This window comes from Haematobia irritans, chromosome 4 (assembly GCF_050003625.1).
Source record: "Haematobia irritans isolate KBUSLIRL chromosome 4, ASM5000362v1, whole genome shotgun sequence".
Classification (NCBI taxonomy): domain Eukaryota; kingdom Metazoa; phylum Arthropoda; class Insecta; order Diptera; family Muscidae; genus Haematobia; species Haematobia irritans.
Window position 1 is genome coordinate 33,140,745 of NC_134400.1, and position 26,143 is coordinate 33,166,887.

At 21.0% G+C, this 26,143-nt stretch overlaps 1 protein-coding gene across 1 annotated transcript in view; it reads right to left on the reverse strand.

Moving 5' to 3' along the window:
• Window positions 1-218: 218 nt before the first annotated feature.
• The window catches only part of HGTX (HGTX homeodomain transcription factor), a 74,336-nt gene continuing 48,411 nt past the window's right edge, over window positions 219-26,143 (reverse strand). Inside the window, exons 3-4 of the mRNA XM_075305572.1 lie at window positions 17,833-18,029; window positions 219-549 (exon numbers count right to left, since the gene is read on the reverse strand). Of these exons, the coding sequence (XP_075161687.1) occupies window positions 346-549; window positions 17,833-18,029 (401 nt within the window). The 3' untranslated portion in view covers window positions 219-345. The remainder of the gene's footprint in view (window positions 550-17,832; window positions 18,030-26,143) is intronic.

Below are 26,143 nucleotides of genomic sequence, written 5' to 3' on the forward strand. Positions count from 1 at the left end.
AACAGATATTTTATTATTTATAATTTTATTAACATTTTATGTTGTATATTTAATTTTCATAAACAAAAAATAAAAATTAATTATAAGGAAAACATTTACAAATGGCATAAATCATTAAAATGCAATTTTTTTACTTTAAAGATACAAACAAAAAATCCTAAATTTTTTTAATTACTTTAATAATTAAATTTCTCATAATAGTGTAGTGTAATTTTTGTTTTTCATTGTTATCAGAATATTTTCACCAAATTAAATTCGTTTTGTTTTTATGTGGAATTTGTTTTGTCTTCTCAAATTTTTTTGTTTCATTTTTACTTAAATTATTTGCTTTAATTAAAACTTTGACTAATGTCGATAATTATCTTCCATGCGATTGCGTTTTCTTTGGGCTGGATTTTCACCCATATCTAGACTTTCATTGTCACTATCCATGGGTTCACTGCAGTCATCACCATTGTCGCCTCCAATATCATCCTGTTTGCGTTTGGCTGTGGCCATTTCGGCGGCATGACGTTTGCGCCATTTGGTGCGACGATTTTGAAACCAGACCTGAAAATAGCAAAAAAAAATACAAAAATGATATTAAATTTAATTGCCTCAAAAAGAAGGGAAAAACAGTAATTAGGCTAAATTTGTCACAAAACAAAATAAAAATTCCATATTTCTAAAGATACTTTTAAATGGATTCCGGTGGCCAGATAATATGTGTAAAAGTCATTATGTTTTAAAGTTGAAATATGTTGATGATATGTACACTGAGAAGAAGATTATAGTGAGAAGATATATAAATAACATTTTGACAAAACAAAAAAAAAATATTTAAATTTCTATAGAAAAAAAATTTTCCATAGAAATAAAATGTTGACAAAATTTTCTACAGAAATAAAATTTTGACAAAATTTTCTATAGAAATAAATTTTTGACAAAATTTTATATAGAAATAAAATTTTGACAAAATTTTCTACAGAAATAAAATTTTGACAAAATTTTCTATAGACATAAATTTTTGACAAAATTTTCTATAGAAATAAAATTTTCTACAAAAATAAAATTTTGAAAAAATTTTCTATAGAACTAAAATTGTGACAAAATTTTCCATAGAAAATTTTTAACAAATTTTTCTATAGAAATAAATTTTTGACAGAATATTCTAGGAAATGAAATTTTGACAAAATTTTCTATAGAGATAAAATTGTGATAAAATTTTGTATAGAAATAAAATTTGAGCTAAATTTTATATAGAAATAAAATTTTGACAAAATTTTCTATAGAGATAAAAATTGTGATAAAATTTTGTATAGAAATAAAATTTTAGCAAAATTTAATATAGACATAAAATTTTGACAAAATTTTATATAGAAATAAAATTTTCTACAAAAATAAAATTTTGACAAAATTTTCTATAGAACTAAAATTTTGACAAAATTTTATATAGAACTAAAATTTTGACAAAATTTTATATAGAAATAAAATTTTCTATAAAAATAAAATTTTGACAAAATTTTCTAAAGAAGTAAAATTTTAGGAAAATTTTCTTTAGGAATAAAATTTTAACAAAATTTTCTATAGAACTAAAATTTCGACAAAATTTTCTATAGAAAAATTTTAACAATTTTTTCTATAGAAATAAAATTTTGACAGAATTTTCTAGGAAATGAAATTTTGACACATTTTTCTATAAAAATAAAATTTTGAAAAAATTTTCCATAGAAACAAAATTTTGACAAAATATTCTAAAGAAACAAAATTTTGACAAAATATTCTAAAGAAATAAAATTTTGACAAAATTTTCTAAAGAAGTAAAATTTTAGGAAAATTTTCTTTAGGAATAAAATTTTAAGAAAATTTTCTTTAGGAATAAAATTTTAAGAAAATTTTATTTAGGAATAAAATTTTGACAAAATTTTCTATAGAAATAAAATTTTGAAAAAAATTTCTATAGAACTCAAATTTTAACAAAATTTTCTATAGTGATAAAATTGTGATAAAGTTTTGTATAGAAATAAAATTTTAGCAAAATTTTATATAGAAATAAAATTTTGGGAACATTTTTTTATAGAAATGAAATTTCGACAACATTTTATTTTTAATGTAATTTTTTTTTCAGTGCATTCAACAAGGATATACTGTAACCACAGATTTTTGTCGAAGAAATAAACCACCCTAGTCTTCCTCCTGGTATGGGGGGAAGTTGGACAAACCAAGTATCTTATAAAACATCATCAACGCCGGTTAACCCTCAATTAAGAGAAAATAAAACATCCACAGCCTATGTCCTGCAAGGCTGTGAGTCCTTGCCTTCACACTTACAACACAAACCATGACTAAAGCGTGTTGGTCTCGCCTTTTTCTGCTTATAATTTAGCCTTTGTGGAGAATTCCAAAAAAAAGTGGTTAGATGGTGTAACATATGTTGCCACCACATAGGACTCGTATATCGAGCCACCCAAAACATTTACTCGAAGGATAACAGAATGTTGTTTTGCGTATCTGTAAAAGCTGTGTAGCAGAAAAAAAGTTAAGCACGTTTTTTGTCATAGCTTTGGCAGAATATTAAATCACCACCATCACCCTCAACGCAGACTTTGTGAGTCTACAGATCACATAGAGATTATGGGCCCCACATAGAGATTTTTAGTTTGGTGAACAAATTGCAAGGAAAACAATCTGTCTGAAGGGAGAACAAATTATGAGTCATCATCATCATCAATATCGGAGATGTTGTACATCGTCCTCATTGATGTGTTGGCTGCTGCTGCAATTGGTAATGCCGTTGTTGTAATTTTTATCATTAACACATAATCGTAAATAGAAATTTTTTTTTAATTTTAAATAAATTTAAATAAAGCCCATTGGTTTTACAAACTAGCCAATGACCCCTTATTACATTGTTAGAAGCGATTTCAATTTTCTATAGAAATAAAATTTTGACACAATTTTCTAAAAAAAAATTAAATATTGACAAAATTTCCTATAGAAATGAAATTTTGGCAAAATTTTCTATAGAAATGAAATTTTGGCAAAATTTTCTATAGAAATAAAATTTTGACAAAATTTTCTACATATAGAAATTGTGATAAAATTTTCTATGGAAATTAAATTGTAACAAAATTTTATATAGAAATAATATTTTGCCAAAATTGTTTATAGAAATAAAGTTTTAACAAAATTTTCTATAGATATAAAAAATGGAGAAAATTTTCTATAGATATAAAAAAATTCAGTACAAAAATCCTCAAATGAAGGTTAAATCAACTCTAAATATTTTTATTTTTTTGAGTGATTCTCTAGATAGTAAAATAGTTTTATTTTTTGTGATATATTGTTCTTTTTTTATAATTTCATTGTTAACCCTTAAGTCGTAAATTTATTTTATTACTCAATGGTCATGGTTTATTTGTCGAGGATGACCATAACAAAAATCTCCTGTTGTTTTAAATATAACACAAACACATCTCATACCTCATATTTATAGGTGTTTTTGATTTACTGCAACATATTTATAGTCAAAAAAATTGATTTTCTTATTAAAATTATAATGAAACCATTGTGGTGGTATCTTCAAATAAGATTGATGCAAAATCCTGACGACTAATTGTTTAATTTGGTATAAAGTGTTAAGAATTTTTCACTTGGGCAATTTTTGAGGTTAATAAAAAATTTTATGGTATTCCTGGAATTTTTAAGCGATGTTTAGAGTGAGGAATAAAAGTTACTCCCGAAAAAAAGAAATGTTCATTATTTTTAAGGATTGCTACGGGCTTCGAATCAAACTGAAGTTTATAAAAACAAATTCTAAGAAAATGTTGTCAATATTTTATTTCTATAGAAAATTTTTGCATAATTTTATTTCTATAAAAAATTTTTGCAAAGTTTTATTTCTATAGAAAGTTTTGTCAAAATTTTATTTCCATAGAAAATTTTGTCAAAATTTTATTTCTATAGAAAAGTTTGTCAACATTTTATTTCTAAAGAAAAGTTTGTCAACATTTCATTTCTATAGAAAATTTTGTTAAAATTTTATTTCTATAGAAAATTTTCTCAAAATGTTACTTCTATCGAAATGTTTCTCAAAGTTTTATTTCTATTGAAAATTTTATAAAAAAATTATTTCTATAGAAAATTTTGTCAAAATTTTATTTCTAAGTAGCGTGTATTTGTTGAGGGCTTCGAGTCAAAGCCGCAGTTTCTAAGAAAATGTTGTCAAACTTTAATTTCTATACAAATTTTGAGATTTTGTCAAAATTTTATTTTTATAGAAAAGTTTGTCAAAATTTTATTTCTTTAGAAAATTCTGTCAAAATTTTATTTCTATAGAAAATTTTGTTAACATTTTATTTCTATAGAAAATTTTATTTCTATAGAAAATTTTGTCAAAAATTTATTGCTATAGAAAATTTTGTCAAAATTTTATTTCTATAGAAACTTTTGTCAAAATTTTATTACTATAGAAAACTTTGTCAAAATTTTATTTGTATAGAAGGTTTTATCAAAATTGTATTTCTATAGAAATTTTTTTCAAAATTTTAATTCTATAGAAAATTTTGTCAAAATTTTATTTCTATAGAAAAGTTTGTCAAAATTTTATTACTATAGAAAATTTTGACAAAATTTTTGCAAAGTTTTATTTCTATAGAAAATTTTGTCAAAATTATATTTCTCTGGAAGATTTTATCAAAATTTTGTTTCTATAGAAAATTTTATTAAAATTTTATTTCTATAAAAAATTTTGTTAAAATTTTATTTTTATAGATTTTTTTTCCAATTTTTTTTTCTACAGAAAAATTTGTCAAAACTTTATTTCTATAGAACATTTTGTCAAAATTTTATTTCTACAGAAAATTTAGTGAAAATTTTATTTTAATAGAAAATTGTGTCAAAATTTTTTTCCTATAGAAAATTTTGTTAAAATTTTATTTTTATAGATTTTTTTCCAAAATTTTTTTTTTCTACAGAAAAGTTTGTCAAAATTTTATTTCCATAGAAAATTTTGTCAAAATTTCATTTCTATAGAAAATTTTGTCAAAGTTTTATTTCTATAGAAAATGTTGTTAAAATTTTATTTCTATAGAAAAGTTTGCCAACATTTTATTTCTATAGAAAATTTTGTCAAAATTTTATTTCTATAGAAAATTTTGTTAAAATTTTATTTCTATAGAAAAGTTTGTCAACATTTTATTTCTATAGAAAATTTTGTCAAAATTTTATTTCTATAGAAAATTTTGCAAAATTTTATTTCTATAGAAAATTTTTGCAAAGTTTTATTTCTATAGAAAGTTTTGCCAATATTTTATTTCTATAGAAAATTTTGTCAAAATTTTATTTCTACAAAAAATTTTGTTAAAATTTTATTTTTATAGATTTTTTTCCAAAATTTTTTTTTTCTACAGAAAAATTTGTCAAAACTTTATTTCTATAGAAAATTTTGTCAAAATTTTATTTCTATAGAAGGTTTTATCAAAATTTTATTTCTATAGAAAATTTTGTGAAAATTTTATTTTTATAGAAAATTGTGTCAAAATTTTATTTCTATAGAAAATTTTGCCGAAATTTTTTTCTATAGAAATTTTGTCAAAATTTTAATTCTATAGAAAATTTTGTTAAAATTTTATTTCTACAGAAAATTTAGTGAAAATTTTATTTTAATAGAAAATTGTGTCAAAATTTTTTTCCTATAGAAAATTTTGTTAAAATTTTATTTCGATAGAAAATTTTGCCCAAATTTTGTTTTCTATAGAAATTTTGTCAAAATTTTATTTCCATAGAAAATTTTGTCAAAATTTTATTTCTATAGAAAATTTTGTCAAAATTTTATTTCTATAGAAAATTTTGTCAAAATTTTATTTCTATAGAAAATTTTGTTAAAATTTTATTTCTATAGAAAAGTTTGCCAACATTTTATTTCTATAGAAAATTTTGTCAAAATTTTATTTCTATAGAAAATTTTGTCAAAATTTTAATTCTATAGAAAATTTTGTTAAAATTTTATTTCTATAGAAAAGTTTGTCAAAATTTTATTTCTATAGAAAATTTTGTCAAAATTTTATTACTATAGAAAAGTTTGTCAACATTTTATTTCTATAGAAAATTTTGTCAAAATTTTATTTCTATAGAAAATTTTGTCAAGATTTTATTTCTATAGAAAATTTTGTCAAAATTTTATTTCTATAGAAAATTTTGACAAAATTTTATTTCTATAGAAAATTTTGACAAAATTTTTGCAAAGTTTTATTTCTATAGAAAATTTTGTCAACATTTTATTTCTATAGAAAATGTTGTCAAAATTATATTTTGTTAAAATTTTATTTCCATAGAAAATTTTGTCAAAATATTATTTCTATAGAAAATTGTTTCAAAATTTTATTTCTATAGAAAAGTTTGTCAACATTTTATTTCTATAGAAAAGTTTGTCAACATTTTATTTCTATAGAAAATTTTGTTAAAATTTTATTTCTATAGAAAATTTTGTAAAAATTTTATTCTATAGAAACTTTTATCGAAATTATTTAAATAGAAAATTTTGACAAAATTTTGTGTCTTTCGAAATTCTTTTCAACTTTTTTAATATCCATCCAGGTGTTGAAATTCCCAAATACAAAAGAGTTTTTAAGTATTCAAAGAAATTATGTTTCGTCATCAAGATCTTGGAATCATTTAATTCTTCATGGATGCTACCAATGATACTACATCCATTTAAGCATTTAACCAATGCTAACATCAGTCACACTCGTCACATGGTCGGTTCCTCTTCCCTTTTAGGTCTAATACTCAAGGAAAAATTTCAATGGAATCGAATAGGGCGTCATAAATAAAGAATAACATCACACTGTGCAATAGTAAATTATAGTCGCAAAGTGAATAGAAGACTTTATGACAACGACATGTCAAAGTCAATCAAAGATCACATTTTGGAATAAAAGAGAATTTATTTTTTTTTTTTGGAAGGGAAATATTTGGTTAAAATACGCTTTTGAAACGAAACGATTTACGATAGTCATCCAATGAAATATATATGACCATCAATAAAACAAAAAAACCCAGAGAGACCTCTTGGTGTCCTGGTCATGAAAATGAAAACTCCAACGTTGTGATGTTGGTTGGGTAACACCAACCATGAAGACCATTTGATGGATTTCAATGTAGAGTGAAAATCGTAAACCAACATGAGGCCAAGCACCACCATGTTTGTCCACAAAGGTAACATACCACAAGAAAACCCATAAATACACAAATAAAAGAAGTCCCAACAACTGCTCAAGCAAATGTTCGCTTTGAGAGGGAGAGTGAGTGAGAACACCATCCATTTAACAAAAGAAATAAATATTTTATTTAAAATATCTGCAATCAGGTGTTATATTTACATATCAGCCATTTGTTCCAATGGAGTTTATATCAGCGTTACAACAAAAAAAAGGGGGAACATTTTAACCCTGCTGTCCATACCATAACGAATGCCATGGTTTTTATTTTATGTAAAATTGTTATTGATAAAGCAAATGGTATTGGGAAAAAAGGTCAATGCAATATTTTTGGAAGCCCTTAAAAAGGGTCCTATTAAAACGAATTGTAGTCTGTGGTCAAAGCAAAAGAAAAAACAAAAAGAGGGAAGTTTGAGTTTGTTTTCCTATTTGATTAAGTTCAGCAAAAACTACTTTGAAACAAGTATAATGTATGGCCAAAAACTCGACCAGGCCGAATCCTAAATGCCCACCATCATGGAACGCACACAATAACTTTCCTAAACTAAAAAATTTTGTCAAAATTTTATATCTATAGAAAATTTTGTTAAAATTTTATTTCTATAGGAAATTTTTGCAAAAATTTTTTCTCTACGAAATTTTGTCAAAATTTTATTTCTACAGAAAATTTTGCCAAAGTTTTATTTCTAGAAATAATTTCGTTAACATTTTATTTCTATAGAAAGTTTTATCAAAATTTTTAGTTCTATAAAAAATTTTATCAAAATTTCATTTATATAGACAATTTTTCAAAATTTCATTTTTATAAAAGTTTTGAACATTTTACTTCTATAGATTTTTTCTTTTTTAAAATTTTATTTCTATAGAAAATTTTGTCAAAATTTTATTTTTAAAAAATTTGTCAAAATTTTACTTCTATAGAAAATTTTGTCAAAATTTTTAGTTATTTTCTATATTAAATTTCATTTATATATATTTTTAAAATTTTATTTCTATAGAAAATTTTGTCAAAATGTTATTTTTAAAAAATTTGTCAAGATTTTACCTTAATAGAAAATTTTGTCAAAATTTTTAGTTATATTAAAAATTTTATCAATATTTAATTTATATATAAAATTTTATCAAAACTCTATTTCTATTGAAAATGTTGTCAAAATGTTATTTCTATAGAAAAATTTGTCAACATTTTATTTCCATAGAAAATTATGTCAAAATTTTATTTCTATAGAAATATTTGTCAAAATTTAATTTCTATTGAAAATTTTGTCAAAATTTTATATTTATAGAAAATTTTTTCAAAATTTTATATTAATTGAAAATTTTGTATTTCTATAGAAAATTTTGTCAAAATTTTATTTCTACAGATAAATTTGTCAAAATTTTATTTCTATAGAAAATTATGTCAAAATTTTATTTCTATACAAGATTTTGTCAAAATTTTATCTCTATAGAAATATTTGTCAAAATTTAATTTCTATTGAAAGTTTTGTTAAAATTTTATATTTATAGAAAATTTTGTCAAAATTGTATTTCTATAGAAAATTTTGTCAAAATTTTATATTAATATAAAATTTTGTCAAAATTGTATTTCTATAGAAAATTTTATCAAAATTTTATTTCTACAGATAAATTTGTCAAAATTTTATTTCTATAGAAAATTATGTCAAAATTTTATTTCTATACAAGATTTTGTCAAAATTTTATTTCTATAGAAATATTTGTCAAAATTTAATTTTGTTAAAATTTTATATTTATAGAAAATTTTGTCAAAATTTTATATTTATTATTTCTATAGCAAATTTTGTCAAAATTTCATTTCTATAGAAAATTTTGTGAAAATTTCATTTCTATTGGAAAATTTTTACCAAAATTTTATTTCTATACAAAATTTTTACCAAAATTTTTTTATAGAAATAAAATGTTGGTAAACTTTTCTAAAGGAATACAATTTTGACAAATTTTTCTATAGAAATAAAGTTTTTACAGAATTTTCAATAGAAATAAAATGTTAACAAAATTTTCTTAGAAATGAAATTTTGACAAAATTTTTTATAGAAATAAAATTTTGTCAAAATTTGATATTTATAGGAAATTTTGTCAAAATTTTATATCGATAGAAAATTTTGTCAAAATTTTATTTCTATAGAAAATTTTGTCAGAATTTTATTTCTATAGAAAATTTTGTCAAAATTTCATTTCTAAGAAAATTTTGTTAAAATTTTACTTCTATTGAAAATTCTGTCAAAATTTTATTTCTGTAGAAAAATTTGTCAAAATTGTATTCCTTTAGAAAATTTTACCAACATTTTATTTCTATAAAAAATTTAGGTAAAAATTTTGTATAGAAATAAAATTTTGGTAAAAATTTCCAATAGAAATGAAATTTTGACAAAATTTTCTATAGAAATGAAATTTTGACAAAATTTGCTATAGAAATAATAAATATAAAATTTTGACAAAATTTTCTATAAATATAAAATTTTAACAAAATTAAATTTTGACAAATATTTCTATAGAAATAAAATTTTGACAAAATCTTGTATAGAAATAAAATTTTGACATAATTTTCTATAGAAATAAAATTTTGACAAATTTATCTGTAGAAATAAAATTTTGATAAAATTTTCTATAGAAATACAATTTTGACAAAATTTTATATTAATATAAAATTTTGACAAAATTTTCTATAGAAATACAATTTTGACAAAATTTTCTATAAATATAAAATAGAAATCAAAATTTTGAAAAAATTTTCTATAGAAATCAAAATTTTGACAAAATTTTCTATAGAATTCAAAATTTTGACAAAATTTTCTATTGAAATCAAAATTTTGATATATTTTCTATAGAAATCAATATTTTGAGAATTTTTTTTTATAGTAACAAAAAATGTACCAAAGTTTCTATAGAAATACAATTTTTACAAAATTTTCTAAATAAATAAAATTTTGACAAAATTTTCTAAAGATATAATATTTTAACAAAATTTTCTAAAGAAATAAAATTTTGACAAAATTTTCTAGAGAAATAAAATTTTGACAAAAGTTTCTACGGAAATAAAATTTTTAAAAAATTTTCTACAGAAATAAAACTTTGACAAAATTGTCTACAAAAATAAAATTTTGACAAAATTGTCTACAAAAATAAAATTTTGACAAAGTAAAATTTGACAAAATAGGATTTTGACAAAATTTTCTGTAGAAATAAAATGTTGACACATTTTGCTATAGAAATAAAATATTGACAAAGTAAAATTTTACCAAACAGTATTTTGACAAAATTTTCAATAGAAATAAAATAAAAAAGAAAAATTCTATTCAAATAAAATTTGGACACAATTTTCAATAGGAATAAAATTTGGAAAAATTTTTCTATTCAAATAAAATGTTGACAAAATTTTCTATAGAAATAAAATTTTGATAAAGTTTTCTATAGAAATAAAATTTTGAAAAAAAATTGTAGAAATAAAATTGTGACAAAATTTTCTATAGAAATTAGATTTTAAAAAAAATTGCTATAGAAAGAAAATTTTGACAAAATTTTCTATAGAAATAAAATTTTGACACAATTTTCTATAGAAATAAAATTTTGACACAATTTTCTATAGAAATAAAAATTTGACAAACTTTTCTATAGAAATAAAATTTGGACAACATTTTTCTATAGAAGTCAAAATTTGACACAATTTTCTGTAGAAATAAAAGATTTTTTTACTTCTATAAAAAATGCTGTCAAAATGTTATTTCTATAGAAAAATGTTTCAAAATTTAATTTCTATTGAAAATTTTGTCAAAATTTTACTTCTATGGGAAATTTTGTTAAAATTTTACTTCTATAGAAAATTTTGTCAAAATTTTATTCCTATAGAAAATTTTGTCAAAATTTTATTTCTATAGAAAATTTTGTTAAAATTTTATTTCTATAGAAAATTTGTCAAAATTGTACTACTATAGAAAATTCTGTCAAAATTTAATTTCTAAAGAAAATTTTGTCAAAATTGTATTCCTATAGAAAATTTTGTCAAAATTTTATTCCTATAGAAAAATTTACCAAAATTTTATTCATATAGAAACTTTTGCCAAAATTTCTATAGAAAATTTTGTCAAAATTTTATTTCTATAGAACATTTTTTCAAAATTTTATTTCTGTAGGATTTTTTATTCCCATATTTTCTACAGTAGGCAACAAACATTGAAATTTTTTTTAGTGTTTCTTTTTTTTTTAGTGTTTCATTGCTTTGCCATCCTAGTTCAAATTATCTCTTCATATTGTCTATGTTTTGTATTTAAAATGCAAGTATATTGTGCTATTATCTCCTAGCCTAGAATAATTTATGTTGTAGGCACAATATGTTCCATGTAATGATTTTCGTTTTGATTTTCCCCTAATGAAAATGTCAAAATGTCCTGGACATATCCATTATGAGGACTAATTTACATTTTGTCATGTCTGCCATAAAGTAGACAGAATAAATTGCTTGTTTTTCTCTCCGATTATGGATTCGGATGTGTGATTCGAAATTATGCAGAATGGTAGAGAGATTTGAACAAATGTACACATCTACAGTGGCCCATAAATGACAACATTATAACATTTGCATAGTATTCAATGCTTTTTGGAAAACGAGTCCATATGCAAAGGTTGAGGTTGCTAGGGCGTAGTAGCAAAAAGTGCATAGGAGGTGAAAACTACTTAAGAAGAGTAGATTTGTCATAACCCCAACATTACCATATGCTTGAAAATAATGACTTACTTTTTCATGACAACTACTTACCAAGTTTGGTGGGAGTAATAGGAATGATAATCATAATACAAAATATGTCTTTTCAAGTTTTCGACTTTTTTAATTTAACAATGTTCTATAGAAATAAAATTTTGGTAAAAATTTCCAATAGAAATAAACTTTTGTCATAGTTTTCTATAGATATAAAATTTTGACTAAATTTTTTATAGAAATAAAATTTTAATAAAATTTTCTATAGAAATACAACTTTGATGAAATTTTCTCTAGAAATAAAATTTTGACAAAATTTTCTATAGAAATAAAACTTTGACAAAATTTTCTTTAGAAATAGAATTTTGGCAACATTTTCTTTAGAAAGAAAATTATGACAAAATTTTCTATAGAAAAATAATTTTTGACAAAATTTTCCATTAAAATAAAATGTTAAGAAAATTGTCTATAGATATAAAATTTTGACAAAATGTTTATAAAAATGAATTTTTTTGACAAAATTTTCTATAGAAAAGAAAATTTTAACTAAATTTTCTATAAAAATCAAAGTCATTAAAAATTTTAATTTTTTTAGTTGGTCGTTTTTGGTGGAATTTTCTTCAAATTTTGGTAGATTAGTTTTGGCTCGAGTGGCAACCGTGATTCTCACTCACAAAGAAAATTTCATTAAAATTGAGCCGACGCAAATTTTTAGAAAACGTTCATTAGTAATATGAAAGGTTTCATTATTAAATAGGAAATTCATTATAATAAAGAAAGTGTTCATTGTTTTTATTAAATTGTTTCATTGACTCAATGACAATTTTTGTTAATATTACAAGGTTTCTTCGATCAATGTGGCCAGGAGTATTTTGGTATAAAATTTCGTTTTGTGGCTTATCATGGGGAAACCGTTGTAAAGAAAAATTCTTCTATTAAAGTTGTTCGCCACTTTGTGTCAAATCTTGGGATAATAACAAACTTTTTATTTTCCATGAAAACAAACATGTGTTCCTTAAATGTAAATTGATTTTTACCAATCAATAATTCTACATTCCCCCTCTCCATGCTACTTCTTGTCAACTACGCCATTGTATATTGACGCTGTAAAACCCTATTCACATTGTGTCCATGTATGTAAATTTTCAATGTAGATGTGGGGGGTGTTGCCACTTGACCATTTCGAAAACTAAAAACATTTTGTAAATTAAATCTTTGTCCTCAATTCATGTTGGCCCTATTCCTCTCTCTATGGTGGTATCTATAGTTAGTCAAGTAATTGAATATGTATGAAAATTATGATAATACCAAAGAGTTGAAGTTTGAAAAAGGAATGCACGTTGGCAGAAGAGATAAACGAAAATATTATATGTTACGAGGGTTGCATTTTATATGGTATATGAGATTTGTGAATAAAAACTAAAATAAGAGATTATATTTGTTTCGATAAAATTTCCTATAGAAATAAACTTGTGACAAAATTTCTATAAAAAAAAAAAATTGACAAAATAAATACAATTTTGAAAAACTTTTCTATAGAAATAAAAATAAAAAAAATTCTATGAAAATAAAATTGCTGCAAAATTTTCTATAGAAATAACATTTTAACAAAATTTTCTGTATAGAAATAAAATTGTTATAAAATTTTCTATAGAAATAAAATTTTGGTAAAAATTTTCTAAAGAAATAAAATTTTGTCAATTTTCTATAGAAATAATATGTTGACAAAATTTTCTATAGAAATAAAATTTTGAAAAAATTTTCTATAGAAATAAAATTTTGACAAAATTGTCTATAGAAATCAAAATTTTGACAAAATTTTCTATTGAAATCAAAATTTTGATATATTTTCTATAGAAATCAATAATTTGAGAAAATTTTCTACAGTAATAAAAAATTTACCAAATTTTCTATAAAAATACAATTTTGACAAAATTTTCTATAGAAATAAAATTTTGGTAAAATTTTTCTATAGAAATAAAATTTTGGTAAAAATTTTCTATAGAAATGAAATTTTGACAAAATTTTCCATAGAAATGAAATTTTGACAAATTTTGCTATAGAAATAAACATTTTGACAAATTTTCCTATAGAAATCAAAATTTTGACAAAATTTTCTATAGAATTCAAAATTTTGATAAAATTTTTTTATAGAATTCAAAATTTTGAGAAAATTTTCTATTGAAATCAAAATTTTGATATATTTTCTATAGAAATCAATATTTTGAGAAAATTTTTTTGAGTAATAAAAAAGTTACCAAATTTTCTATAAAAATACAATTTTGACAAAATTTTCTATAGAAATAAAATTTTGGTAAAAATTTTCTATAGAATTGAAATTTTGACAAAATTTGCTATAGAAATCAAAATTTTGAAAAAATTTTTTATAGAATTCAAAATTTTCTATTGAAATCAAAATTTTGATATATTTTCTATAGAAATAAATATTTTGAGAAAATTTTTTAGAGTAATAAAAAATTTACCAAATTTTGACAAAATACAATTTTGACAAAATTTTCGACAAATTTTTTATAGAAATAAAATTTTGACTAAATTTTCTATGGAAATAAAATTTTGACTAAATTTTCTATGGAAATAAAATTTTAACAAAATTGTCTATGGAAATAAAATTTAAAAAAAAAAATTCTACAGAAATAAAAATTTTTGCAAAATTTTCTATAAAAATAAAATTTTGACAAAATTTGCTACAAAAATAAAATTTTGATAAAATTAGGATTTTGACAAAATTTTCTATAGAAATAAAATTTTGACACATTTTTCTATAGAAATAAAATATTGAAAAAATTTTCTATAGAAATAAAATTTGGACAAAATTTTCTATAGAAATAAATTTTGAAAAAATTTTCTATAGAAATAAAATTTTGAAAAAATTTTCTATAGAAATAAAATTTTGAAAAAATTTTCTATAGAAATAAAATTTTGACAAAATTTTCTATAGAAATAAAATTTTGACAAAATTTTCTATAGAAATAAAATTTGGAGATAATTTTCCATAGAAATAAAATTTTGACAAAACTTTCAAAGAAATAAAATTTTGACAAACTGTTCTATAGAAATTGAATTTTGGTAAAAATTTTCTATTCAAATAAAATGTTGACAAAATTTTCTATAGAAATAAAATTTTGACAAAATTTTCTATAGAAATAAATTTTGAAAAAATTTTCTTTAGAAATAAAATTTTGACAAAATTTTCTTTAGAAATAAAATTTTGACAACATTTTCTATAGAAATAAAATTTTGACAACATTTCCTATAGAAATAAAATTTTGACAAAATTTTGTATAGAAATAAAATTTTGACAAAATTTTGTATAGAAATAAAATTTTGACAAAATTTGCTACAAAAATAAAATTTTGACAAATTGTCTACAAAAATAAAATTTTGACGAAGTAAATTTTGACAAATTAGGATTTTGACAAAATTTTTTATAGAAATAAAATTTTGGCACATTTTTCTATAGAAATAAAATATTGAAAAAATTTTCTATAGAAATAAAATTTGGACAAAATTTTCTATAGAAATAAATTTTGAAAAAAATTTCTATAGAAAGAAAATTTTTGACAAAATTTTCTATAGAAATAAAATTTTGAAAAAATTTTCTATAGAAATAAAATTTTGACAAAATTTTCTATAGAAATAAAATTTGGAGAAAATTTTCTATAGAAATAAAATTTTGACAAAATTTTCTAAAGAATTAAAATTTTGACAAACTGTTCTATAGAAATTGAATTTTGGTAAAAATTTTCCATAGAATTGAAATTTTGACAAAATTTGCTGTAGAAATCAATTTTGACAAAATTTTCTATAGAATTCAAAATTTTAACAAAATTTTCTATTGAAATCAAAATTTTGGTATATTTTCTATAGAAATCAATATTTTGAGAAAATTTTTTAGAGTAATAAAAAATTTACCAAATTTTCTATAAAAATACAATTTTGAAATAAAATTTTGACAAATTTTCTATAGAAATAAATTTTGAAAAAATTTTCTATAGAAAGAAAATTTGGACAAAATTTTCTATAGAAATAAAATTTTTATAAAATTTTCTATAGAAATAAAATTTGGACAACATTGTGAAACATTGAAATTAAATTTTGACACAATTTTCTATAGAAATAAAATTTTGGTAAAAATTTTCTATAGAAATAAAATTGTGGTAAAAATTTTCTATATAAATAAAATTTTGGTAAAAATTTTCTATAGAAATAAAATTTGGACAACATTTTCTATAGAAATAAAATTTTGACAAAATTTTCTATAGAAATAAATTTTGAAAAAATTTTCTATAGAAAGAAAATTTGGACAAAATTTTCTATAGAAATAAAATTTTGACAAAATTTTCTATAGAAATAAAATTTGGACAACATTGTGAAACATTGAAATTAAATTTGGACAACATAGAAATTAAATTTTGACACAATTTTCTATAGAAATAAAATTTTGGTAAAAATTTTCTATAGAAATAAAATTGTGGTAAAAATTTTCTATATAAATAAAATTTTGGTAAAAATTTTCTATAGAAATAAAATTTGGACAACATTTTCTGTAGAAATAAAATTTGGGCAACATTTTCTATAGAAATTAAATTTTGACACAATTTTCTATAGAAATTAAATTTTGACACAATTTTCTATAGAAATAAAACATTTTTTTGTATATGATAAATTTTATCCTTTGAGAAGTTTTTATAGTTGATGGTTGTGGTGACATTAATTAGCCCTATAGTATATGCAAATGTATAGTACACAAAAATCTATAAATTTTCCAATTGCCTCTTTTTTTCTGTGGGATATACAAATTCTAGGTGAGCCTTTGGAAACGCTTTTTGCTCAATTATCCCCCAAAAATTGTAATGCAAAAATTTTAAATACAAAACCCAAATACATTTATTGCCAGTAATAGGAAAGGATCATTGGTTGTGGCCTAATAAAAAGATTACAACTAATTTAAATTATAAGCCGCAAAAACAACAACACAACACAATTTTTACAACATGAAAACCAACAAAAAAAATCCCCCTTGTACCCACTCGATATCCTTGGAGAGAATGAACGTAAACACAGGATTTGTTTAATGCCACAATAACACGTGCGTGTTTGCAATATCTGGGTGGGCAGAGTGGGATGGAGGAGAGGCATGATGTTGGTTTTGCAACATTCATGTCGCACCGCCTTTTTGGCCAACAACGCAAAACATGAGTTCTCTCAACAAGGATGGCAAGTGTGCCAAGGATGTTAGCCCCCTTCCCCTCCATACCCAACCAAAAAGGACAAAAACATCATGACAACACAAAAAAAATGAACAAATTTGATGACAAACGGATTTGTATTTGCCTGTTTCGTGGTATTCGTGGGTTACACACACACACACTCAAACGCACAAAGCAAATCAGGGGGCGGCATACGGCGAGTAATGATTAAACCATCGAGAGAGGAAGAAAGGCATTTATAAATTATGGCAATTTCATACCACAACAAAAAAAATTTTTTTCTTCTAGTTTTACTTCCTCTCATAGGCTTTAAAAGCCGCTAACATTTTAAAATGAATTTTTTTGGGAGTACTTTAATGCCAGACAGATTGCCTTTATTTGTACCTCAATCAATTTTTATCATCCACAATTGAAGTCAATGACAGAGAAGATTTGTATTCTCACCATTTTGCTTAAATCCCAGGCACACGCTTTTATTTTGAATCTCCAAAAATCATCTCCGTGTGTCAACCATAAATAAAGGGAATGTAAATAAAAAAATTAAAATTTTTTTTTTGAGTTTTATATAAATCCAGGGGATTTTCGTTTGATAGCAGGACACAACAGGGGTACAAGTAAAAAATTTTAAAATCCTTTAAAATCTTTTTTTTTTTGTCTTTTTTGGTAAAGTTCTTCTTCTTTTTCTTACCTTAACTTGTGATTCAGTCATTCCTAAGGCATATGCTAGTTTAGCTCTTTCTGGTCCAGCCAGATATTTGGTTTGTTCGAATGTCTTTTCCAAGGCAAAGATTTGTTGACCACTAAACGTTGGGCGGGTGTGTTTCTTTTTGCCATCCTTATCGCTGGATTGATGATGCTGATGCGATTGTGATAGATTGGCAGACACTGGAATTAAAACAAGAAACAATATTTTAATAACAGTTGGTGTAATAAATTAAGGAAGAATTAAATTTTGAATCGATTTAAAAATGTCCGTCCGTCTGTTCATGTATTTTTGTGTGCAAAGTACAATTCGCAGTTCATGTCCGATCGTCTTCAAATTTTGCATAGGGTCTTTCTTCGGGTCAAAGACAATCCCTTTTTTTATACCCTAAACCACATAGTGGTCAGGGTGTAATAACTTTGATCTACCAAAAAATGTGCCTACAAGAAATATTCATTTTAGACCCCATAAAATATATACCGGTCGACTCAGAATTACCCCCTGAGTTTTGACAAAATTTTCTTTAGAAATACAATTTTGACAATTTTTTTTTAAATTAAATTTTATATAAAATTAAAATTTTGACAAAATTTTCAATAGAAATAAAATTTTGACAAAAATTCCTACACAAACGAAATTTTGACAAAATTATCCGTAGAAATAAAATTTTAACAAAATTTTCATTGAAAATAAAATTTTGACAGAATTTTCATTGAAAATAAAATTTTGACAGAATTTTCATTGAAAATAAAATTTTGACAAAATTTTTTATAGAAATAAAATTTTGACAAAAATTTTATTTAAAAACAATTTTTACAAAATTTTCATTGAAAATAAAATTTTGACAAAAATTTCTATAAAAATAAAATTTTGACAAAAATTTCTATAAAAATAAAATTTTCATTGAAAATAAAATTTTGACAGAATTTTCATTGGAAATAAAATTGTGACAAAATTTTCTATAGAAATAAAATTTTGCCAACATTTTCTATAGAAATAAAATTTTGACAAAATTTTCATTGAAAATAAAATTTTGACAGAATTCTCATTGAAAATAAAATTTTGACAGAATTTTCATTGAAAATAAAATTTTGACAAAATTTTCATTGAAAATAAAATTTTGACAAAATTTTTTATAGAAATAAAATTTTGACAAAATTTTCTATAGAAATAAAATTTTGACAAAAATTTCTATAAAAATTTTGACAAAATTTTCATTGAAAATAAAATTTTCACAGAATTTTCATTGGAAAAAAATAGTGACAAAATTTTCTATAGACATAAAATTTTAACAAAATTTTCATTGAAACTAAAATTTTGACAGAATTTTCATAGAAAATAAAATTTTGACAGAATTTTCATTGAAAATAAAATTTTGACAGAATTTTCATTGAAAATAAAATTTTGACAGAATTTTCATTGAAAATAAAATTGTGACAAAATTTTCCATAGAAAAAAAATTTTGACAAATTTTTCTATAAAAATAAAATTTTGATAAAATTTTCTATAGAAATAAAAATTGTCAATTTTTTTTATATGAATCAAATTTTGACAAATTTTTCTATAGAAATAAAATTTTGCAGAAATTTTCTATAAAAATAAAATTTTGACAAAATTTTCTATAGAAATAAAATGTTGACATTTTTTGTTTTAAATAAAATTTTTGCAATTTTTTTTTTGGAATAAAATTTTGACAAAAGTTTTTTCGGAAATAAAATTTTGACAAATTTTGTTTTGGAAATAAAATTTTGACAAAATTTCCTATAGAATTAAAATTTTGACAAAATTTTCTATACAAATAACATTTTGACAAAATTTTCTATAGAAATAAAATTTTGACAAAATTTTCTATAGAAATAAAATTTTGACAAAATTTTCTATAGAAATAAAATTTTGACAATTTTTTTTATATGAATCAAATTTTGACAAATTTTTCCATAGAAATAAAATTTTGGCAAAATTTTCTATAAAATTAAAATTTTGACAAAAATTTTTATAAAAATAAAATTTTGACAAAATTTTCCATAGAAATAAAATTTTGACAAAATTTTCATTGGAAATAAATTGTGACAAAATTTTCTATAGAAATAAAATTTTGACAAAATTTTCTATAGAAATGACATTTTGACAAAATTCTCTACAGAAATAAAATTTTGACAAAATTTTCTATAGAAATAAAATTTTGACAAAATTTTCCATAGAAATAAAATTTTGACAAAATTCTCCATAGAAATACAATTGTGACAGAATTTTCATTGAAAATAAATTGTGACAAAATTTTCTATAGAAATAAAATTTTGACATATTTTTGTATAGAAATGACATTTTGACCAAATTCTCTACAGAAATAAAATTTTGACAAAATTTTCTATAGAAATAAAATTTTGACAAAATTGTCTATAGAAATAAAATTTTGACAAAATTTTCCGTAGAAATAAAATTTTGACAAAATTTTCCATAGAAATAAAATTTTGACAAAATTTTCATTGAAAATAAAAGTTTGACAGAATTTTCATTGAAAATAAATGTTGGACAGAATTTTCATTGAAAATAAATGTTTGACAGAATTTTCATTGAAAATAAAATTGTGACAAAATTATCTATAGAAATAAAATTTTGACAAATTTTTCTACAGAAATAATGTTTTGACATAATTTTCTATAGAAATAAAATTTTGACAATTTTTTTTATATGAATCAAATTTTGATCAATTTTTCTATAGAAATAAAATTTTCACAAAATTTTCTATAGAAATAAAATTTTGACAAAATTTTCCATAGAAATAAAATTTTGACAAAATTTTCATTGAAAATAAAATTTTGACAGAATTTTCATTGAAAATTAAATTGTGACAAAATTTTCTATAGAAATAAACTTTTGACAAATTTTTCTATAGAAATGAAATTTTGACAAAATTTTCTACAGAAATGAAATCGTGACAAAATTTTCTATAGAAATAAAATGTTGACAAGTTTTTTATATGAATCAAATTATGACACGGTTTTCATTAGAAATAAAATGTTGTCATTTTTTTTTAAATAAAATGTTGGCAATTTTTTTGGGAAATAAAATTTTGACAAAATTTTTTTTGGAAATAAAATTTTGACAAATTTTTTTTGGAAATATAATTTTTACAAAATTTTCTATAGAAATAAAATGTTGATATTTTGTCGTTTTTGAAATAAAATTTTGGCAATTTTTTTTTGTGGAAATAAAATTTTGACAATTTTTTTTTGGAAAAAAAAAATTTGACAAATTTATAATTTTTATATAACTTTTACAAAATTTTCGTTGGAAATAAGATTTTGACAAAATTTTCTATAGAAATAAAATGTTGATATATTTTTTTTGCGTTTTTGAAATAAAATTTTGGCAATTTTTTTTTAAATAAAATTTTGACAAATTTTTTTTTGAAATAAAATTTTGACAAATTTTTTTTGGAAATAAAATTTTGACAAATTTTTTGGAAATATAATTTTTACAAAATTTTCGTTGGAAATAAAATTTTGACATAATTTTCTATAGAAATACAATTTTGAAAAAATAAATTAATGTTTCCTGGAAACAAATACGTAAAACTCAATATTGAAAGATAATTGTTTCTTAAAGTTATCCCTGTTTCCGTACTTCGGTTCTTTGAATCAAATGAATCAAATTATGACACGTTTTTCATTAGAAATAAAATGTTGACATTTTTTTTTTAAATAAAATGTTGGCAATTTTTTTGGGAAATAAAATTTTGACAAAATTTTTTTTGGAAATAAAATTTTGACAAATTTTTTTTGGAAATATAATTTTTACAAAATTTTCTATAGAAATAAAATGTTGATATTTTGTCGTTTTTGAAATAAAATTTTGGCAATTTTTTTTTGTGGAAATAAAATTTTGACAATTTTTTTTTGGAAAAAAAAATTTGACAAATTTATAATTTTTATATAACTTTTACAAAATTTTCGTTGGAAATAAGATTTTGACAAAATTTTCTATAGAAATAAAATGTTGATATATTTTTTTTGCGTTTTTGAAATAAAATTTTGGCAATTTTTTTTTTAAATAAAATTTTGACAAATTTTTTTTTGAAATAAAATTTTGGCAATTTTTTTTAATAAAATTTTGACAATTTTTTTTGGAAATAAAATTTTGACAAATTTTTTTTTGGAAATAAAATTTGGACAAATTTTTTGGAAATATAATTTTTACAAAATTTTCGTTGGAAATAAAATTTTGACAAAATTTTCGATAGAAATACAATTTTGAAAAAATAAATGAATGTTTCCTGGAAACAAATACGTAAAACTCAAATTTGAAAGATAATTGTTTCTTAAAGTTATCCCTGTTTCCGTACTTCGCTTCTTTGGTTCGGAATTAATTCCTAAATCATTAGGATAAAGACAACGTCTTTGGAACTGGATATCCTTTTTTTTTAGTGTATATTCTAAAGTTTCCCATAGTTTTTTTTCACTTTAAATCTATTTATCTTTAATAAGAGAGAATTTTTCGGCTATGCATATGCATGTAATCTTGTAATATCAGTATGTCTATATGTAAGTTTCTGAGATTCCATATTGTTGTTTAGCTTTCCATACTTTTTCCTATATATTTTCTTCTTTAAGGTTGGAATGTGTATATGTATATGGTTGGGTATGTATATGTGTTTATATTTTTTTTACATTTTCTTTTCCTACTTTTTAGATATTTTCTGCAAATATGCAAAATTTGAAACAGAAGTTAAGAATATTTGACAGCTGTTGTCTAGAAGTTTATTATGTAAGTACATATTTTTACGCGTAGCAAACACAAATGGCCTTTCAAAATATCTATTTTGAGGCGACTGAAACAGTAGAAATATTGTATTTACGTAATAAAAATAAAAAAAACAGGGATGTGTGAATATTTTATAAATTTGCCTTTTACATACACATATACATGCATACCCAAATACATTTATACCTTTGCAGACAAAATAAAAGGATAAATATTCATAATCATTTATATACGCATAACTAAGTAAACAATGCCATAAGAACAATAAAAAAAAATATATTTAAATAAAATCCATAAACATGCATATGGATATTTTATATTGAGCAAAATTATTTTGCTATATATGATTTGAAAATGATAACGCATATGACTTCATCGATTACAGTGTGAAATTTGTGAAAATGTTCAAATATATGGAAGATTTGAAAATTTTTGAATTTTGTATTGATTTGAATACATATAAAATACATATATAAATTTAATATCATAAACACTAAGTTGATCGAATTGATATATAACAAATTTTGACAATACTTGATGAACAAGACCTTAGTCGTTTTAAATTCCTAAGACACGTTTATGTGTGCATGCTTCATTGGCAGATTAATGCACTTTACTTGTTAGTTAGGCTTTCGACATATATCCTACTTTTTATGAAATCTGCAAAATTGATAATTATAGGGCAAAAGTGTGGAATATTAATTTAAAGATTGTCGTTTTTATAAATAAATGGCTTGTCCTTGTGTGCAAAGGTTTTCCAAATTTTTTACTCAATAAAATTAATGAGCGAACTGAAGTTTGAAATCTGTTTTCACAAATAATCTTCTCAAAGTTCCATTTATAAGGAAATGAACAATTTTTGTATGTGTGCAAAAGTTAATGGCTTGGATGAACGTTGTTTACACAAAAAATGTATTATTAAAAAGTGTATTACAAAATCTAATTCTCCTATTGATATATAAAAGATTTCAACAAATCTTAGTGAACAATTCCTTAGTCGTTTTAAAATCCTAAGACATGGTTATGCGTGCATGCTTTAATGGCAGCTTAATGCACTCTTCTTGTTAAATACGACTTTTTTTTTACTAAATCTGCAGAATTGATAATTATAAGGCAAAAGTGTGAAATATTGATTTTAGGATTGTAGTTTTTATAAAAAAATGGTTGACACTTGTGTGCAACGGTTTTTCATTTTTTTACTCTCCAAAATGAATGAAAATAATCTACCAAAATTTGAAGATAATTTTACCAAAAATCTAACAAATTTCAATAATCTTATTTTAAAGGTTTTGATCAAATTTGCCGCCAAATTTTAATTCTATAGAAACCTTTTTACTTCGATAGAAAATTTTGTTTAAATTTTATTCTCATAGAAAATTTTGTCATAATTTTATTTCTATAGAAAATGTTGTCAAAATTTTATTTCTATAAAAACATTTTTCAAAATTTTTATTTGCATAGAAAATTTTGTGAAAATTTCATTCAAGATTTTTTTTTCAACATTTTATTTCTACAGAAATTTTTGTCGAAATTCTATTTCTATAGAAAATTTTGTTAAAATATTATTTCTATAGAAATCTTTGTCCAAATTTTATTTCTATAGAAATTTTCGTCAGTTTTATTTCTATAAAAAAATTTGTCACACATTTTATTTCTAAAGAAAATTTGGTGATAATCTTATTTGTACAGCAAATTTTGCCAAAATTTCATTTCTATAGAAAATATTATCAAAATTTTATTTCTATACAAAATATTCTCAACATTCAATATTTCTATAGAAAAGTTAGTCAAAATTTTATTTCTATAGAAAATTTTGTCAAATTTTTATTTCCAAAGAAAATTTTACACAATTTTATTTCTATAGAAAATTTTGTAAAAATATTATTTCAATATAAAATTTTATAAAAATTTTCTTTTCAATAGAACATTTTGTCACAATGATTAAAGAACAAAACCAACAATAACAAAACAAAACGAAAAAAAATGTCCTTAAAAAATTTTGTCAAAATTTTAGTTCTATAGAAAATTTTGTCAAAATTGCATTTCTATAGAAAATTTTGTCAAAATTTTATTTCTATAGAAAATTTCGTCAAAGTTTTATTTCTATAGAAATTTTATGTCTATAGAAAATTTTGTAAAAATATTATTTCAATATAAAATTTTATAAAAATTTTCTTTTCAATAGAACATTTTGTCACAATGAAAAGAACAAAACCAACAATAACAAAACAAAACGAAAAAAATGTCCTTAAAAAATTTTGTCAAAATTTTAGTTCTATAGAAAATTTTGTCAAAATTGCATTTCTATAGAAAATTTCGTCAAAATTTTAGTTCTATAGAAAATTTCGTCAAAGTTTTATTTCTATAGAAAATTTTGCCAAAAATTTTATTTCTATAGAAAAATTTGTCAAAATTGTATTTCTCTAGAAAAATTTCTCAAAATTTTATTTCTATAGAAAATTTTCTCAAAATTTTATTTCTATAGAAAATTTAGTCACAATTTTATTTCTATAGAAAATTTTGTCAAAATATTATTTCTATAGAAAATTTTATCAAAATTTTCTTTTTAATAGAAAATTTTGTCAATATTTTTTTTTTCCAAAAAAAAAAAATTCAAAATTTTAGTACTATAGAAAAATTTGTCAACATTTTATTTCTATAGAAAATTTTGTCAACATATTATTTCTATAGAAAATTTTATCAAAATTTTCTTTTTAATAGAAAATTTTGTCAATATTTTTTTTCCAAAAAAAAAAAAATTCAAAATTTTAGTACTATATGTTATTTCTATAGAAAATTTTGTCAACATTTTATTTCTATAGAAAATTTTGTCAAAATATTATTTCTATAAAAAATTTTATTAAAATTTTCTTTTCAATAGAACATTTTCTCAACAATTTTTTCCATAAAAAATTTTGTCAAAATTTTAGTTCTATTGAACATATTGCCACATTTTATTTCCATAGAAAATTTTGTCAAAATTTTAGTTCTATTGAAAATATTTCCACATTTTATTTCCATAGAAAATTTTGTCAAAATTTTATTTCTACAAAAAATTTTAATTTCTATAGAAAATTGTAGCAAACATTTTTGGTAGATTTTTTTTCAATGGAAAATTTTATTTCTACAGAAAATCTTATTTCTATAGAAAATTTTGTCAAAATATTATTTCTATAAAAAATTTTATCAAAATTTTCTTTTCAATAGAACATTTTGTCAACAATTTTTTTCCATAAGAAATTTTGTCAAAATTTTAGTTCTATTGAAAATATTGCCACATTTTATTTCCATAGAAAATTTTGTCAAAATTTTACATCTACAAAAAATTTTAATTTCTATAGAAAATATTATCAATTTTTTTGGTATATTTTTTTCAATAGAAAATTTTGTCAAAATATTATTTCTATAGAAAATGTTGTTAAAATTTTATTTCTTTATGTTTTGTTATTGTTGGTTTTTTCCCTTTAATAATTGTTGTTGTTTTTGATTTATTTCTATAGAAAATTTCGTCAAAGTTTTATTTTTATAAAAA